Genomic DNA, 19,778 nt, shown 5'->3' on the forward strand with positions numbered 1-19,778 from the left:
AAGTGCCTTCTGATGAAATGCTTCAAAATGTTTATTTATTGACTATTAAAAAATAAAAAATCTGTGCAGTGTTCATGAACATGCATGCTGGATGGATTCCAAAGAGGAACTCATCAGCTTCTTTACAAACACAAGTTCCTACTAAAGCCTGAGTAGACTGATAAATCACTGTGCTGATCAGTTATTTAGTATCTCAGTGTTACTGAGCTCTACTAAAGCCTGAGTAGACTGATAAATCACTGTGCTGATCAGTTATTTAGTATCTCAGTGTTACTGAGCTCTACTAAAGTCTGAGTAGACTGATAAATCACTGTGCTGATCAGATATTTATCTCAGTGTTACTGAGCTCTGCTAAAGCCTGAGTGGACTGATAAATCACTGTGCTAATCAGTTATTTATCTCAGTGTTACTGAGCTCTACTAAAGCCTGAGTAGACTGATAAATCACTGTGCTGATCAGTTATTTATCTCAGTGTTACTGCGCTCTACTAAAGCCTGAGTAGACTGATAAAATCACTGTGCTGATCAGTTATTGATCTCAGTGTTACTGAGCTCTACTAAAGCCTGAGTAGACTGATAAATCACTGTGCTGATCAGTTATTTATCTCAGTGTTACTGAGCTCTACTAAAGCCTGAGTAGACTGATAAATCACTGTGCTAATCAGTTATTTAGTATCTCAGTGTTACTGAGCTCTACTAAAGCCTGAGTAGACTGATAAATCACTGTGCTGATCAGTTATTTATCTCAGTGTTACTGAGCTCTACTAAAGCCTGAGTAGACTGATAAATCACTGTGCTGATCAGTTATTTATCTCAGTGTTACTGAACTCTACTAAAGCCTGAGTAGACTGATAAATCACTGTGCTGATCAGTTATTTATCTCAGTGTTACTGAGCTCTACTAAAGCCTGAGTAGACTGATAAATCACTGTGCTGATCAGTTATTTATCTCAGTGTTACTGAGCTCTACTAAAGCCTGAGTAGACTGATAAATCACTGTGCTGATCAGTTATTGATCTCAGTGTTACTGAGCTCTACTAAAGCCTGGGTAGACTGATAAATCACTGTGCTGATCAGTTATTTATCTCAGTGTTACTGAGCTCTACTAAAGCCTGAGTAGACTGATAAATCACTGTGCTGATCAGTTATTGATCTCAGTGTTACTGAGCTCTACTAAAGCCTGGGTAGACTGATAAATCACTGTGCTGATCAGGTATTTATCTCAGTGTTACTGAGCTCTACTAAAGTCTGAGTAGACTGATAAAATCACTGTGCTAATCAGTTATTTATCTCAGTGTTACTGAGCTCTACTAAAGTCTGAGTAGACTGATAAAATCACTGTGCTAAGCCCAGTTCCTCAAAAGCATACTGGCATTAAGAGAGTGAGTCAGTCTAATGTTATGCACTTAGGGAATTCTAAATACATATATATATTTAAAGTATTGTAATCAGCCTTACTGAATATTTGACAGTGTAGTCTCAGTATCAGTTTCCTGCCCAATTAACTGTGCCTTCGTTTGGCACTGTAATTTGGAGGACAAAAAATAAAACAAAACAAACCCCAAAACCCTCTAAAGCATAAATGACCAAAGTATTTACAGTATATACTCACCAGAGGAGCGTATACTCCCTGATATCTGTGCAAGAAACAAGTGAGCCTATACCATATATAAAGTGGCACCATAAAACCCAATATTGGTATTAGTTTATTAGATTATTTTATTTAGCATTTCAAAAATGATTCATATCCATACATTATTCATCCAGTCTAGTACAGGCATATGGGGAAAATATTTATTAAAAATCATACATCTCTTAAAATAAGTGTTAGAAAATGAAAATAAAATCAAAATGTTTACAAGAGCTTATTTATACATATATTTAAAAAGAAAATGGGGGTGGGGGGGGTGGGGGGACAAGGCCATTTTGCTGCGGTAAAACTCAGAAGGGTAAAATTTGGTAACAAAAGCATCCAACGCCAATTTAGTACTCAAACAGCTCATGAACGGCCTACGGTAACATTTTTCAGCTTAAGAGGCTGTCTCCGGCCAGCATCAGAAAACAGGGTTTGACAGTGTAAGGGGTGCTGAAGCTTTGGTCCCTGGCGATGTACACATTGGCCTTTGCTCAAAGCTAAAATCAACACACTGGTAGCCGCGACGAGGCGGGGTTCTGCAAGCTCTTTACACAATATCTCTGGTCCGTTTGATGGCACAGCACAGCAGCATGCTGAAGATCATGCCAAAGATCTGCCAAAGAGAAAGGTTACCAGTGGTTACCAGCAACGACAGGGCCGAAAAGTAGGCAAATCCCATGACCTGTCCATGCTCTGGACATGTGTACGGTGTGCATCATTGCACCAACTGCTAGGTTGGACAGGCTTTAGAGAACCCTGGTAAAGATGCAATTCAACAGACGGCTCGTCCAACCAAGCAACAGTAGCAACGAAGGAATGCAGAGCATGGGTAACGGATGATGGATTGCCTCGAAACTGCCATACTACTCACCATGATCACACCAATGCCAATTCCAACACCTCCAATAATGTGCAGCTTGGCGTTGAACAGGTCATCTATGGCAGCTGGGCAGCTCTAAACCAAAGAGGTGGGAGGAGAGGTCTTTAAATACACAAATGCAGGATCAATGCAGGAGTCAGTCTATTATCTAGGCTATTTGGGTTGCCACTAAAGTTATACTCGAGTCCTTTACCGTTGTGACTAGAATCTGCAGTCCTTCCTTCTTCGGACAGGTGTCTTGGGCAACATCGAAAGCAGTTCCAGTGGTACCACAGCATTGAAGCTAATAAAAAAAAAGGGTGAAGTGACTCAGCATGAACCAAAAGTCCATAGCATTCACCAACACCGTCCACAAATGTCAACACTCACGCTGTACTGGATCGCTCGCAGGGCCTCCTTCAGCGCCTCTTGCTTCGTACTTAGGTAGTTATTGTAGGTTTGCGTGTAGAAATCCTTCAACTCGCTCACAATCTGCACAAGCAGGAGACCGAAACTGCATTGTGAAAGGCTATTGTGGTATTTCTTCAAGAATCTAGGTCGAGTCTGGATACCACACTTACCTTATCTTTATTGGACAGGCCCCAGATTCCAGCTGCCACCTCAGCTGCAAATATGAGAAGCAGGAACATGAAGAACTGGAAAAGAGCAGGAGAGGTTTTAGGCCGTAACACTTATTATACACACAGCTGCACATTTTAAACAACCCTGACCCCTAAATTACATTAAAAAGTTAACAAACCTGAATATTTACTGAATTAAACATATTGGGCCACATTTTAATGAGAGAACACTGCATCTACACCGATCAGCCATAACATTAACACCATCTGCCTAACACAGAGCAAGTCTCCTTTGTGCCGTCCACAAGAGATCTGACCTCTAAAGGCATGAACTCCACAATAACTCTGAAGGTGTCCCGCAAGTTGTGATGCAGGACCTCTATGGATCGCATTATTGAGCCTCAGTCACTGGCTGTCCTCACTTAGCTCTTTCTTAGTTCTTGTGGGTTCTGACCCAGTCGTCTAGATCTGCTTTTAACACCTTCAACAACTGACTGTTCACATGATGCCTAATATACCCCCCCCCCCCCTCAAAAGAATGCCACAGTAAATTAATTAATTATTTACTTATTATTTATAACTGTCCTAATGTTATGGCTGATCCAGGTTTTCTAAGACTGAGCTATGGTCTTCCACAGGTGGAACATCCATAGGATCCCAGAAGAACAGTTTACTCCAGGCTGAAGGATACCGGATCTTGAAGAACTCACCAATCCCAGCATGCACGGGGACTCTCGGATTGCCCCACAGCAGCCAAGGAAGCCGACCACCATCATGAGGGCCCCAGCCACGATGAGAATGTAAACACCTAAGCAGCACAGAGATTAGTCAGCAGATGAAATGCACAGCACACCAAATATCCACAAATGAACTCAATCGGCCTTGAGCAAGACCTGGATGGTGTCCTCCTGCTAGTAGCCGTCAGGCTAACTAGCAACACACATACGCAGACACCAACCGCAGGCTTAAATCAATAAATCCTGACCGACTCAAATCACCTAGAGTTGTTGTGTAATCTTAAACTTGATTTGTGTTTTTAGACTCTATATGAGGTCTACAAAAGCAAGCAGTATCAAAGGTCAGGCTTCAAAACTAAGGCTAACCATATTAGCGATGCTTTTTCTCACTTTTATGGATAACAGGCCATCATGAAGTGTCAGAAACCACACAAATGTATCCGAGATCACCATCTGAGAGGGATTTAGGGGTGTTTGCTTCCACTAGGTCCTAGCTACATTAGCCCTGCAGTGGAAAACGAACTGTTCGGGGCCTCAATCGATAGCCTTTGGTGTAACAGGCCGATCACAAATGTTGCTTTACAATGACTGATATTAATAATATTAATAATATCACACAAATACAAAGATTTTATTAGCCCTAAATCATTAACCACTTCATTTAAAAGAGGGCAGCTTATAATATTAGCAAAATTGGTATGATTTCCCCCCCTGACCCCGCCCAAAACTTGGCATATGGTGGACCACGAAAAAACCCTAAGCGGCTTCTGTGGAAACAATGCCTCACGCCACAGCCATTCTATTAGCTCAGCTTGGGCGTATGCAGAAAACAATAGCTCCAATGCTGAAGCCTGCAGTGGCGTGTCTACATAACACCACCCACTGGCCATTGTTGTTGACAGCCCATCATTAAGATGTTTTGCATTGCAGGGCAGCCCTCTCTCACAGCAGTGCTGTGCTGCCGGCAGGCCGAGCAAACTTACTGCCTACTGAAGAGAGGGTGAGGGCGAGTGAGAGTGTGGCGGAGAACGAGAGAGAGCCTCTGTAACAATTCTAAACAAGGAAGCAAACAGGACCGAACAATGTGGGTTCTGTTGGGAGGTGGGGAGGCTGCGAGGCTGCAGAGAAAGAAGCCTCTGTGAGGGTAAAGGGAGGGAGCCAGTAGGACGGGGGCAAATGTGACGGCATTTGCCCCTCCCTGTAAAACAGCACTGCTGGCAGACCAGTCCCTAAACACACCACCTAAAGACCAGTTCCTTAAAAAAAGTGACTAACCCAGCAGCCCAGGGAGGATTTTAAAATGATTATTATTATTATTGATATTTTAATAAATCGGCCACAGATACTGGTATTCAGAGAGCAGTGTAGCCGATTACAGACACAATGCTGATCCAGCTGTGTTCATAAACACAGTATTTTTAGAAACGTCCAAAATGACCCGTGGTCCGGCCAAAAACACACCAAGCATGGAATATTCCAGTCACTTTGTTTACACCACACTCCAGTCATCTTGTTTACTCCAAGCTCTTGGTGTACACAGTCATGTTATGTTGTGTGCACCGGGAGTCTCCCAATTCAGCAGCTGCCACCGGGAGGCACCACTTCACATCACGCTCTTCTTGATTTTAAAGCCCACTACAGTACAAAACACTTAGGCCCAAACGTTAAACTGCACTACCTCCACAATCAGCAACAATTCAACAAACCCTAAAACCGAACCCTGAGGGACTCCACAAAACATGCTAAACTAAACGGACACCTAATGATTGATGAGTGTTTCGGCGTTAGGACTGATAAGTTCAATGCGTTACACCTACTATACGGGCCAGTCGATACGTCAATCAACTACTATTTTATTGATTTATTTATTTTAACTATAAAACAGATGTCAAGGACTTTGGGGAAAATCACCTCACATGCAATGACTAAGAATCTAGTAAAAAGTCTACTTCCCCGACAGTAGAGTTTTACTCCATAATACCCTTAACTTTAGAATATGTATGAGCAGGTGTCCCAATACTTTTGTCTATAGTGTGTGTTTTGAGTTTGAGCGCATTAAAAATGGGCCACAAACGGGTCGAAGATGGGCGTTTTCACAGACATGGCACATGGGGAAGTTCACCGCTCTATTTCCGATGACAGCAAAGAATTCCACGGTAAATAAAATGACGAGCTGGGTCATGTTTACCAACACACTGGTTTCACTGGTCTTTAAGGGATCAAGTTTCATTTATTTCAAGTAATCACATTACAACACCACCAGAACTCCTGAGAAGTCTCATGTTTCACAGGAGCGCCAGCCCTCAGCACTACCGATAAACATGAGTAAACGCATAGGTGAAAGCGAACTTATCGCTCGGTGCACTTCAGTTATGCACAAAGGTACACACACACACACACACACACACACACACACACACACACACACACACACACACACACACACATTACAGAAACACCCAGAACAAGGAGAGCACATTTTTAAAATGCTTCTTACTGCTAGAGTATCACCAACACTACCACCGATACCGGTACTGATGGATGGATGGCTGGACGGAGGCAGACAGGCAGGCGTGAGATTAATACTACAAACCACCAACCAGGACCACGTCCATCTGTCATGAAACCATATCATTAGGCTACTCTTAGGAGCCAGCTTATCTAAACCTTGAAGTGAGATTATGCCTTCCTGTACACAAAATAGGATCACGGTCATGGTCATAGGAACATGGCCAAATGTTTGTGGACACTCAATCTAACGAACATGCATTGAACTACACACACACACACACACACACACACACACACACACACACACACACACACACACACACACACACACACACACACCAGTAGAGATGTACTGCAAATAAAACTGTTCACCCTGGAATGATGGATGGACGGTACTCCATCCAGTACATTTGGGATGAGTTGGGGAGGACGTGGGGTGGTGATCATCCAACATCCTGATCTCACTAATGCTATTGTTGCTGAACGCAGTTAAAAAAAAAAAAAAAAAACATCACAGCAATGACTTCTGAAGAATCTGTTTAGAATATGTATGAGCAGGTGTCCCAATACTTTTGTCTACAGTGTGTGTTTTGAGTTTAGCCGTTCTCCACATTGGATTTTTCAATAAGCTGGATAATTAGAGCCCAGTTGAGCAGAATGCCGCTTCTCCATTGGACGAGGTGGACTCTGGCTTAGTTTGGCTACCTGCAAACGCTTGCTTTATGAAAGACCTCCCAGGCCCTTGAAGAACAATTCCCTTCCTGATAAAGATAAAGAACTTCCTTATTGACCCCATTTCCCTTTCTGTTAACAAACTGTGCAACAATCTCAACCGAGCTCACGGATCATTCAAATGACTTGGTCCATAGGTGTTTGGGTGTGACTTGTTCCCGTGACAACCACAATACTCACAACACACACACAACGTTTGTACTGTAGACAGCCTGAGGTGTGGCTACTCCTTTTTGAGTCAGTGGAGTGGTCTGCCAGTCTCTCTATGCTTTTGGGATTGCGAAACCACAGCATAACAGGAGTGTAATCCCAACATAAGCCCCGCCAGCCCCCGTTTGTACCTGTGAAGAACGCAGTCGGGGAGTCCTGCACTTGAAAAAGGCCTTCAGTCTTCTTGTCGAAGCGCAGCCAGAGCCCAATAGCCAGGACCGCTGTACCTGCCAGCTGATTAGAGCACAACAGAAACATGCAAATTAAATTTGTTTGACTTTCTCTCCTTCAGCAAGATATCAGAGGCTGGTGTGTGTGTGTGTGTGTGTGTGGTACGGCCTGGCAAACAAGCCTGCTTGGGCAAACATGGGCACTACCACGGCAGCTAGTTGAGGAAGTTTGGCTAATTAGATGATCACAGTGCTGTGGAAGTGGAAAAAGCCAACAACCCCCCCCCCCCCCTCGAAACGTGTTCAACAGGTCAGTCATGGCCTGAAACCAACTCTTAGCCTGAGGGAATGAAGTACAACCAGTCCTCCAGAGAAGATGGCGTCATTGCTTGGAAGCAGTTTGAGCGCCAACAGCGGCCCTCAGGTTGTCAGACTTTGGGTTGACCACACGATTCATATTTTTCAATATGAGTTAATAAGGGTGATTAAACTTAAAGTCCCTAAACTTCAGGAATTGATATAATTAAAAGGCAGGTGCTTTAAACAACCCACATGGCCTCTGACACCCCCTGCTTTGGTTTGGCAATCAAGAGGATGAACAATCCGAGGTCATGCATGACTCACAGTCAGGATGCTGGCTTTGCCGCCCATGCTTTACTATGCTGAAGTCTAGTGGGAACAAGTAACTTTCTTCGCCATAAAGAAAAACACTCGCAGACTAGGGAGTCTAGGGCGTGTCCGGTTTTACTCAAGTTCGCAAAAAACAAACTTGCTGGCGACTCAGCATAAATGCAGTGCTGCATCGTACTGCAGATGTGCTAATGTGCCCTATATGCAGTGTATGAACTCATTAGCCTTGTTGGTTTGGTCTTTTTTATATTTAAATACCCAGAACACTAAAATCATGCTTGCAGGCCTATTTGACCTCACTACAGGAGGCCTACATGCACGCTAACCCAAAAGTTGCAGGGGCAGTTTCTTCATTGACTGAACATGGGCCTACACCTGTGGGTGGAAGGAAATCAGTAGAAGATCTGGCACCACTGCTCAGTTGTTTAGATTAAGCTGACTTGTCAATGAAGATTACATGGGTTCACAACCAGCATATACATGCTACTACATGGGCCTCCCCCAGTGAGAAATGACCTCCTATGGTCAGAGGTTACAGTCGGTAGCTGTAAAATCAGCCTGGACTTCACACTCTGGCCTAAATGACAGTAGAGAGACGCTGTATTCATAGCCACCCTCACTCCACTCTCCCTTTTATCTGCTTTTAGGCACGTTAGCAGGCCTGCTTGTCTAAAAGCATGGGCAGCTCACAGGGCAGAGCTGAAACACAAGTCAGTTTGAAACCCTTATAAGCTGCATAACAGCCATCTTGCTGCCTCACAACACACCAATTTTGTCCATTTGAGATGGACAAGCCAACATTGGGTGAGAATTAATGAGGTTAACTATTAAATAATAAACAAAGAGACCCTTCACACATAAAACCCAGCTCAAATACGTGCTTGAAATATGATAAATACATGGCAACCACCAACATCTTTACACAACAAGGAGTTCTACCTCTTTTTCCAGCTCCCACCTGGCTCAAGCAAACCTTCCACCAAAGTCACCACAGCAGAGAGAGAGAATACATACCCAAAACAGGAAATTGAAGGCAAACATCAGGTACTTGATGCAGCTAACACCTCCACCTACTACACCCATGATTAGGCTAGGAGTTTTTTAAGTGTAGGGAAACAACCTCTAAAATAAACCAGCCCCAAGTTGTGTGTGGCAGGCTCTAACAAGACAGTGTTGTCTCCTTGAGTGAGGGAGAGGAAGGAAAAAGCCCTACCCACACCACCCTTATGACTCCTCTGTGCTGCATGTGAGTGGCTGATGGAAGTGTGGGAGGGCCAACATGAGGGATGGGCAAAATTGCAGTACATGAATACCCACAGAAATGACTTATGGCTCTTGTATGAACCCTGGAACGCTGGAAAACAAGCACCACCGAACCACGGGGTGATATCAGGATATGACTATGGAGGCCTGTTCTTTCTATATAAGCTATAAGGCGAGGTTTCTGCTGCTGCTGCTGTGTGTGTGTGTGTGTGTGTGTTAATGGTGGCACTTGACTTGTGTACACTTGTTTAAATTCTGTCCTGGAAAGTCTGACTTGTGTGTACATCCAGACGTGAAGAATGCTTGCCAGCAAGCCTGTTCTTGACCTGGCAGATTAGAGGTACTAGGAGTCAAAGTGCTTTAGGTAACCAGAGCTGTTTTTTAAGTCTTCTGTGAAAAGCTGATGAAGTAGATTGTGAGAAAATACACAGGTAACACAGGAACAGGCCGCTCCCTGTGGGCTCCTAGAAGAAGCAACAACTCTGCCATTATGCCCTGAGGCGCTAGCTTTTTTCCCTCCCTCCAAAATAGCTTGGAAGAAGGGGAGGAGACTTGAGAAGGTTAAAGGTGGATATGGTGCACACCCTCAGTTTCTGCTTAGAAAAGATCACAGCTTCTGAACTGAAACTGCTGTACAAGTTTCGGGTGGCTGGGCCTGAAGTACAGCTATTTGCATATTCATGAAGCCGAGTGGGCTGACGAGCTCTAAACCCAAATACAAAATGAACGCAAAACAGAGGCAAGGGCTACGGGCTGCACCTCCAACAGGTGTGGGATTCTTCTGATATAAAACAAGGTGAAGCAAGAGAGACATTTAAAATGTAATATTTCATCGCATGGCCAGGGGTCAGCAACAGCGATTGCCCAAATTCCCGGGGCGACGTTGGGACAGCAGCTGCAAAAATCACTTGTCAAATTGGGCAAATTTATATTAAGGTGGGGAGGCAATGTGCTAATGGAACGACAAATGTAACTAAGCCCAAACTCCTTAGTTTAACCCGTCGCCATACCAAAAAGAGGTCTCATCCATTCACCATGGGGCGATTCTGACCCCTCTGTTTGCATGGTGTCTCCTAACAAGGCAGATGAAATGTACGCTCTGTCAAATTAAGTGTACAGCTGTGGTAAAAGCTGCTAGCGTGGACGAACATACACTGGACGAACAGCAAAGCCGATTTCACGTTGACCAAATGAATCACAACAGCATATCACAGTTAACCTTTCGACCCTGGGTTTGGAATGCTGTTAATTAATACTAATGCAGAAGCTTCTAGGAATTATTTGGGCACCTTTGGTTTAGTGTATTTTGTGGCGTCCCACAGGGTTCTATTTTGGGGTCTAGGAAACTTATTTGATTACTTATGAGAATACCACAGTTATGAGCGCAAAGAACTGAAGCACGGGCCTTCGTACAGGGTTTTAGGAGTTAAAACAGAAAGACCTTTCACCGACTATCCACACGACGCAGACCTTAAAATGCCATGGCTTGCAGAAGGTGGGGTAATATCCGTTAACCCTTGCATTCAAACGCTAGCGTTAAAATTATTGACAACTTTATTGAGAATCTATTTATAATAAAAACAAATATCATTCAGTGGTTGGAATTTGATCAGTTTTGTTAAAAAAAAAAACAAAACTTATGATTGGTTTATCATGGTGATCTACAATGTAATTTTTTTATGTTATGAAAACCATGCTTATCTACAGCAAAACAAAAAAAATCTATCTGTCTCTCTATCTGTCTATATCTCTATGTCTCTCTATGTCTCTCTATCTCTCTATATCTCTATCTGTCTCTCTATCTATATCTGTCTCTATCTCTCTATCTATCTATCTGTCTATATGTCTCTCTGTCTTTCTATATGTATCTATCTATCTATATATCTATATATATATATATATTTACATTGACATGGAAACTGAAATGCTGATTAATCTGGTAAGGTTGCTTGCCAGACTGGACAAGTTGGAAAAAACAAAGCTAATGTTAAATCCTGCCGTGGGGATACCTGACTTCACACATTAGAGGAACGAAAACTCAGAACGAGACCCTATTCTGATTAATGATCAACCTGGCCTATCTGAAAACTGGCTTAACTGTTTCATGGGTAACATTGTACAATAACTGACCCACAAATGATTGACAGATCACTTATTTAGGTAATGGTTCCATTTAAATTAATTAATACACAGAATTATAATGACGGGTGTAATACAGAACTGAATCATGCCCAATCAGCCATAACATTATCACCATGATCTTCATCTACAGGGGCTTCATCTGTCAAGGAATGGGATCTACATATTAGGCAGCGAGTGAACAGTCAGATCTTCAAGGTGATATCGGTGTTAAAAGCAGGGAAAATGGGCAAGTGTAAGATCTCAGTCGGCCTTGTCTGACAAGCTGAACCTCTCAGAGACTCTAGTGCTGACTCTGGTACAGTAACAGAACACATGAAGGCTAAGCCATCCAGTAAGTGTCTGTCTGAATCTCCATTACACTGAATCTTCTAGGGATTCATATTTTACAATATTACTTGATGTGATGAGGCATATACCCGGCCAGTACTGTTATCAGCTCACAGATTCCAGATTTAGTCCAGAATTAGCTGAACATGTAGCCCTTACAAGAGATGAATGCTGTAGCCCAATGGTGTTCGAGTTTGTGTAAATCCTATTAAATCAATGTCAAATGTAAATTTAAATGTAAAGGTAATGTAAAGTTCTTACTCCTCAATTTAGGCCGCAAATATTTACGATCCTAGCAGTTTCCAGGAGGAGAGAAGTAAAAAGAATCGATGTGTGGTAGGGTGGTCATGATAGTTGAAGCAGGAGAAGTGTGCAGCAAGTAGTGGTGTGTGTGTGTGTGTGTGTGCACGAAGAGCATGAAGAGAGAGTGTATGATCAAAAGTAATGCAAAAGTGAACCACTATTCAACATCGGGCTGCTCTGTTCACCGGAGAGGACCAGTTGAAGGTGACTATGCTACTGCAATCTGTAGGGCAGCAGCATGTGGAAATGCTGCACATTAGACTGCTATTAAAGGCAATTAACAAAGAGACCATATTACACTCTTAAAGGTGCCAATTATTTGCAAATAAGGCCAGACTATCATAGAATCCAGCTTCCTAAATCATCACTAAGCACTCTGAAACTGAGGGGTCAGGGGGTCCCGTCTGAGACGACCCAGCAGCTCACATGGAAACTCCTTGTAGCATGTGCTGTTTGTGGTTTGCCAGGTCATGTGGCATCGAGAACGGCATTGGTAAGACAGCAAAATAAGAAAAGAGGGCTTTTTTGGTCAGGCAGCTCCTTCAGCGTCTAGCGAGGTCTGCTGAGAAATGTGGGGACATCAATGTCCTGTACAATACCTGACCCACAGATGATTGACAGATCGCTTATTTAGGTAATGGTTCTATTAAAATAAATTAATACACAGAATTATAATGACGGGTGTAATACAGAACTGAATCATGCCCAATCAGCCATAACATTATCACCACTGCCAGTGTTAAAGTGTTAAACACTGATGATCTTAATCTACAGTGTCTTCATCTGTCCAGAAATAGGATCTACATATTAGGCGGTAAGTGAACAGTCAGATCTTGAAGGCGATGTCGGTGTTAATGTCGGGGTCTGTAAAATGCTGTAATGCTGGATGCTAGTCTTGGGGGCTGAATCAGCAAGTTATCGTTACTGTTGCAAAGTATACAGCAATGCTCCAGAAATTATTATAGGCTATATTATTTTAAAGACAAAAAAAAAGTTGTGTAATTTTTGTTATTATTATTTGTTTGTAAATTAATTAGTTTTATTGAACATATCTGAAATATTTCCTAGTATATTTTATTCACTGTAGAAATTCAGAGTGTAATACTGGAAATGATATTGAACAGTGCTGATATTGAAATTTCATACATAAAATGATATAGATAATATGATATTACGACAAAAATAAATACATAAAAAGCAAGCAAATCTTAAACCAACATTTTGATCACTATCAGAGAGATAATACATACCCAGAACAGCAAATTAAAGGCAAACATCAGATACTTGACGAAACTCACACCTCCTCCTACTACTCCCATGGTTAAGCTTTAATAGTTTACACGTATAGAGAATTAAGCTTAGCTATAATAAATAAATAAATTTGTTTTCTCATTAAAAGACGGATGTAGACTAAGATTAGGCTTAAACTGAATACTTTCACATTTCACTTTCGGTTCTGGACGGAGTCGCTCTGCAATTGTGTTCAGGCATAATTTCGGGCGCCTAAACATGCTCCGCTCCACGCATGCGCTGTGGGTGCCTGCTGGAAAGTAGCGGGGAAGCTAGCGCTAGCTAACTCACAGCACAGCGTCTGGGGCAATGTCCGCCCTAGTCTGAGTCTTAAAACGATTAAAAGCGGTCTGCTCTGACAGTATGCTGAATTAGGACGATACCCCGTCCTGTCTGAATGGATGAGCAGCATTGTAGCCTTCATAAACAGCTAGTTTGCGTGCTAAATGCTACTAGCTACTAGCTAATGCTTCCGGTTTCAGGGCGTGTTGTTGTCATCCTCGTGATTTAATCAGCAAGACATTTTTAATACATCATTTAAGACAATACGACATGCCAGAGTGTAGCTAGCTAGCTATATAATAGCGTCAAAGCTAAACAGCCAAATTGACAAAAGTAACGGGACACCTGCTCGTCCATTGTTTCTTCTGAAATCAAGGATAATAAAAGGTCGTATTCTGTTTTTTACAGGAGTAACTGCGTCTGCTGTCCAGGGAAGAAGACCTAGGAGTGACAGGAGCATCACCACCCCATCTAACCATCCCCAACTCCCTAACTCATCCCAAAAGTACTGGCTGGACCACCACCACCACCACCATCATCATCATCATTCCAGAGTACACAGTTCTTCCACTGCTCCACAGCTCCTCAATGCTGGGGGGCTTTATATACACCCCTCCAGCCCACGCCTGGCATTATTAGGCAGCATGGAGCCAATAGGCTCATGCCTATTGTGTATCTGCTCCAGAGAGTCCTATTCTATTGGCCGTACTTCTTCTCTAGAGGGGGTAGACAAGCACTGTGTGCATATGCAATGGGTGCAGCTGAATGCATTCATTAGAAGAGGTGTCCACAAACATTTGGACATACAACACAGAGCATCTGCAGGTATCTTAACATCTGAGGAGTCTTGGCTTTTCTCTGGGTTGCTTGGTTTACCCTGAAAGAGATCAGCCTAAGTGTTGAACAGCTTGGCTATCACTACATTAATATGCTGGCTTTCATGCCCTGTTGACTTCCAGTAACTTTGGCTTTGGCCAGAAAGTAAACTATAAATTCTGACACATGAAGGAAGCGACGGAAGGATGTTGCTCTTTTCATAGAGATCCTTCTGCTAACAACAGATAACAGTCACTGACACAAAGAAGCCCGTTTAAAAGCTTGAAATATATGATATTTGGTTCCTGGAGCAGGCACAAAGGATGTGTTGACTCCAGTGGTCTCAGCCTCTACAACCTATGCTTGACGGCTGGTGGGATTAATCGGGCCAGGACCTTCCAGGAATGATCATTCAGTTTTGACTGCACACTAAATTGGAGAAAGGGCGGTTCTCATTATGATGCATTCTAATGCCTGTAACACCCATTGCTGACACAGATGTGGAAATGCACAGACACACACAGCTTGTCTAGTCCCTGTAGAGAAGTGCTGCCAATACAATAGGGCTCTCTATTGGCACCATGCTGCCTAAGGCCAGGCATGGACTAGAGGGGGGGGATAAAGCTCCCAGCATTGAGCTGTGGAGCAGTGGAAGAACGCTTTTCTCTGGAATGAGGGTGCTCCATCCTCACTTTTGGGACTGGTTTCAGTCCGTTAGACTGGTTGGACAACTATTGAATTGGGGATCTAAATCTAAACCTAGTAGAAAACCTTCTTCTTCCCTTCCCTCCAACAAGCAGGATACACTCTATTTTAATACCCTTGATTTCAGTAGAAACAAAGATATTGAATTAGCAGGTGTCTCAATACTTTTGTCCATTTAGTGTATGTTTCTGGTGCATGCAATGAACACATAATCAGACAATTGATGAAATACATTATTGTTTATTTAATTTAGTAGATATTATTGTTATTTATATGTTATTTTACTCATCATCATGCTGATGTTGTTCTCAAAAGGGCTGTTTTAGGTTAGAATACTGCTTGGTGTGTGTTAACCTAATACTCGGGCCTGTTCCAAAGTTCACATCTATGGCTTGGGTTTCGCTATAGTGCGCACATCTGACGTTTCCAAATGCTGCAAAAAGGCAGTGTGATTGTGGGACACGCTTGAACACATGAACATGTCCACAAGTACACAAAGCTGCGACGTGAACTTTGAGACCGTTAGAGCGACGCAGCAGCTCTTGCGTTCACTCAGAATCATCAGTATATTCACTTGAAATTTCGTCACATAGCATATATAACAGAGAATTAGGCATCAGTTGCTCTGGATCCGTATTGCTCTTTTTGCCCCACTGGCTCTTTAATACACATTGTATGGGAGTGTTCAGGGATCTTTGGGTTATTGGGAAAAGGTGTCAGTACTTTAGGACAACTGACAGGAGTCCAAATCCAATGGACCATGAGTGATGGTTCCCATGGCCACCCATGCAAAGTGTGGCTGGTTGGATCAGGTGTGTTACTAAAATGTGCCAGGCAGGGCATGCTATGTACAACACTGCTGTAGACCCGGCTATCCCCGTAATCCAAGTATCAGGAAACAATGGCTGCGTCCCAATTATGTACTATAAGAACCTGGAAGCAGTTGATTCTGGTTCCTTAGTGCATCTGAAGGGCCTTGAGAACTGGTTTGAGAACCACCTGTGACATTGTGGAGCATTGTTGTGAGGATTTGATAGCATTTAGCAACAAGAATGTTTGTGAGGTTAGGATGTTGGATGATCACCATCCCACCTCATCCCCAACTCCTCAACTCATCCCAGAAGTACTGGATGGAGCACAATCCACCATCATTCCAGAGAACACAGTTCTTCCACTGCTCCACAGCTCAATGCTGGGGGCTTTATATACACCCCTCTAGCCCACGCCTGGCATTAGGCAGCATGGTGCCAATAGGTTCATCTGGCTGATCTGCTCCAGAGAGAGTTCTATTCTATTGGCAGCACTTCTCTACAGGGACTAGACAAGATGTGTGTGTGAGTATGTGTGAATTTACACATCTGTGTCAGTAATGAGTGCAACTTAAAGTAGCTGAATGCATTCATTAGGAGGGGTGTCCATAAATATGTGGACATATAGTGTGCATATAGATTTGAGTGTAAAATGTTAAAGAGAATACGTTCTTAAGCAATTTAAAGATTTATGTATATAAATTCCAGATGTATTGAAAATTATGCAAAATAAAAGTCCTTTTTAATTTTCTTAATTGAAATAATTGCTCTAAAGCTCAGATAATCAGTCCAGTTTTAAGGAATTAGACTTTTTTATATGATTATATTATATGAATGTCCTGGCTTGAAAGACCATGGATTTAGCTAATGCATAGAATGATGCACACAATTATTTTTAGGCCTGTTTTCATTTGATATATTTTTAATGGCCCAACACTGCACTGTAATGTAGACACTCTTTCAGGCGTCCTCCAACTCTCATTTTTCTTAAATAAGTCTTGCTGGCCTCCCTTATCATCTTCAAGAACTGACTGTATTATTCGTTTTGATATTAGGCACTTGCTGCCTAGTATATCCACCCTTTGTCAATGTTTTAAACTTCACCTGTACTAATGTTATGGCTGACTGCTGTATATGGTGACTATATATATATATATATATATATATACTATACCCTGTCTATCACACTGTTTCTGACATCTGTCACACAACTGATCAACCCCACTGTACCTTGTCTATCAGGTACCCTCATGGGACCACTGACCGCTGACCAGACTGAATTTGTGCTCTGGACTGTTCTCAGCGCAGCAGCGATGCTGCCACGGCCGTGCCTTGTACGTGCCTGGTATGTGAGTGTGTATGAGGTGCAACAGCATTGCTGGAGCTTTTAAACACCTCAGTGTCGCTGCCGGGTGAGAGAGGGGCTCACCCCACCAGTGATGAAGAAGTAGAGAATGACTCGAACGTGAGCCATTGCCTCTCACTGCACGGCTGCAGTAAAGTAAAGTGGCCTGTAAGTGCACACAGTGCAGAAGCCCAGCTGCAGCGCTCTGCCTGATACACCAGCTCCACACCCTCTGTACCATGATGGCATTACTGGGATAATAGTGGTGATTGTATGGCGATCCCTTTGTAGTGACGACCAGAAAGCTTGCAGATAAATGTTTATGGTCGTGTTAATCCTGTTCATTTTCACAGGTTTACATCAATTAAAAAGGTGAAGCTGTAGATTATTATTTTATACAATAAATTAATAAATGATATATGTCTATTCAGTTTGAAACCCAATAACAATTGATTATTGATTATGAGTTTTAATGGCATGAACATCCAGTTTCTGATAGATTTGTAGATCATATGATAACAAGGTCCCTAACAATGGTGCCCTTATGTCCTGTAAGGTGTGAGATTTAGCCTCCATGAGCATCAGTGAGTATCAATCAATCAATCAATCAATCACACTTTATTTATATAGCGCTTTTTATAACAAACGCTGTCACAAAGCAACTGTACAGAGATCCGGGTCCGAGCCTCTTTAGAGCAAGCTAAAGAGTTGATTGATTGTTGATTTTGTGTTCTCTAAAATGTTGATTGATTGATTGATTGATTCCTGTTCATTTTCACAGGTTTACATAAATTAAAAAGATGAAGCTGTAGATTATTATTTTATACAATAAATTAATAAATTACAATACAATATTTATTATTTTATACAATTATTATTTTAGAGAAATGTATTACTCAAATTAATACTGAATAATAAAAATCTGAATAATAAATCATTTGTCCCAGTCTATCCCCGTCCGAACAAACTTTGCACCCACCTCCACCCGTCTCCTCCCTCTTCTTCTGACCACCACTCTAACAGGGAGGCGTATATTTACATTATATATATATATATATATATCAGTCATATTAAGTCCTGTGGTATCTGGCAGCAGAAGAAGTTAGCAGCAGATCCTTTAAGTCCTGTAAGTTGTGAAGTGGGGTCTCCATGAGCATGGAGCACTTTCTTGTAGGTACTATCCGCTGCATGCTAGGACCTACACCCTACAAGACTTGCCTGATGTTCTGATGATCCAGTTGTCATCCAGAACATCACAGTTCTTCGGTTCTTCTTGCTCAAAAGTCTCAGATTCTTACGCTTATGGCTGATCGGTGGATCAATGTTTATTTAATGTTTTAAAGACACATTTAGTCCATTAGAAAACCAGATGTTATGGCTTAAAGAGAACACTCAGTATTAATTCAGTTACATGTTTACTATTGTGATATTTTCATGTCAGGATATCAGTTTAGCTCGGCCCATTCATACCAAACAAACAAACAAACTTCAAGGAAAATGTGGGAGATGACCATTTAACTGTGTCCAGCTTCAGGCCTGCTTTCTGAATCTGAAGGCCATTGCCAATTAATCCTAATAATAAAGGAAGATAAGTGAGAAAGCCGTGGAGCATTGGGAATGTTGTTATAGGGAGATTAATATCCTTACATTTCAGAAGTGCTGAAAGCAGTCGAATCATTAATTACAGTATATAAATCACTGGCTATATTATTTATAATTGATCATTTATTATTTAGCAGCTTGTTCTGAAATTAATTGAAATGTCTGTTATACCTAATCCATGTAAAACCTCGTATTGCCTAATGTCTTATTTAGCATTACATTTAAGCCCAACCTGTATGAGTTATTACTGAATATTAAATAAAATATTAATATAATAAAATAATACCTAATCTAATATGACAACATGAGTGCAGGGAGAGTGAAGGGAGAGCAACAGTTGGCTGAAACTCACCCAGATGACGAAGTTGAAGGTGAAGAGGAGATACTTGACGCACAGCTCTCCGCTGGTCAGCGCTGCCATGATGAGGGATGCTGAACCGCAGCCTGCAGCCCAAGCTCTGCACACTCAGCCCCACGCGGGGTTAGTCCTCCTTCTGCAAATGAAGTGAGTAAATCCCAAAAGCTGCTGTTAGGATTGTGGCTGTGCTGTTTGCTGCACTTCGCTTCTTCTCCGCTGGTCAGCACTGCTCCTCCTCCGGGACGGCGCGTGAGTAACAGTGCACTCCCACCACAGCAGGGAAAGAGGGGGGGGGGGGCTCACAACAGTGATTCACAAGGCATGGTTCAGGTCTGGAATGGTGGACGGTAAGGTTTATTAGACTGTTTATTATAGGGGGTGCCAAGCCCTGGTCAGCCCTGCAACTGGAAAATTGGGCAATCTGAGGGGGGTTACTGACTTTATGGGGTGGTCCAGTAAATCCCACCCATAG

At 42.4% G+C, this 19,778-nt stretch overlaps 1 protein-coding gene across 3 annotated transcripts; it reads right to left on the reverse strand.

Moving 5' to 3' along the window:
• Nucleotides 1–1,691: 1,691 nt before the first annotated feature.
• Nucleotides 1,692–19,490, reverse strand: cd9b (CD9 molecule b). Of its 3 annotated transcripts, none has more exons than XM_072673202.1 (8): nucleotides 19,301–19,490; nucleotides 7,396–7,498; nucleotides 3,785–3,882; nucleotides 3,075–3,149; nucleotides 2,884–2,985; nucleotides 2,708–2,797; nucleotides 2,506–2,589; nucleotides 1,692–2,247 (listed from the first exon to the last, which is right to left on the reverse strand). In XM_072673202.1, the coding sequence occupies exons 1-8, from the start codon at nucleotides 19,367–19,369 to the stop codon at nucleotides 2,182–2,184; spliced, it is 687 nt and encodes a 228-aa protein (XP_072529303.1). In that variant the 5' UTR covers nucleotides 19,370–19,490; the 3' UTR covers nucleotides 1,692–2,181. The 3 variants fall into 3 exon arrangements, with proteins under 3 accessions (XP_072529303.1, XP_072529304.1, XP_072529301.1); XM_072673203.1 differs by lacking the exon at nucleotides 19,301–19,490 and adding an exon at nucleotides 13,350–13,529; XM_072673200.1 differs by lacking the exon at nucleotides 19,301–19,490 and adding an exon at nucleotides 9,079–9,269.
• Between the last annotated feature and the right edge of the window lie 288 nt (nucleotides 19,491–19,778).

The sequence above is a fragment of the Salminus brasiliensis genome, chromosome 2 (genome assembly GCF_030463535.1).
Source record: "Salminus brasiliensis chromosome 2, fSalBra1.hap2, whole genome shotgun sequence".
NCBI lineage: Eukaryota > Metazoa > Chordata > Actinopteri > Characiformes > Bryconidae > Salminus > Salminus brasiliensis.

Excerpts from the sequence above, each read along its gene's own strand:
- cd9b (XM_072673202.1), bottom strand. The coding sequence starts at position 19,369 with ATGGCAGCGCTGACCAGCGGAGAGCTGTGCGTCAAGTATCTCCTCTTC. Across the intron at positions 2,798-2,883 it reads TGCGAGCGATCCAGTACAGC|CTTCAATGCTGTGGTACCAC; the intron begins GTGAGTGTTGAC and ends TTTTTTTATTAG. Across the intron at positions 2,248-2,505 it reads TTGGCATTGGTGTGATCATG|ATCTTTGGCATGATCTTCAG; the intron begins GTGAGTAGTATG and ends TCTCTTTGGCAG.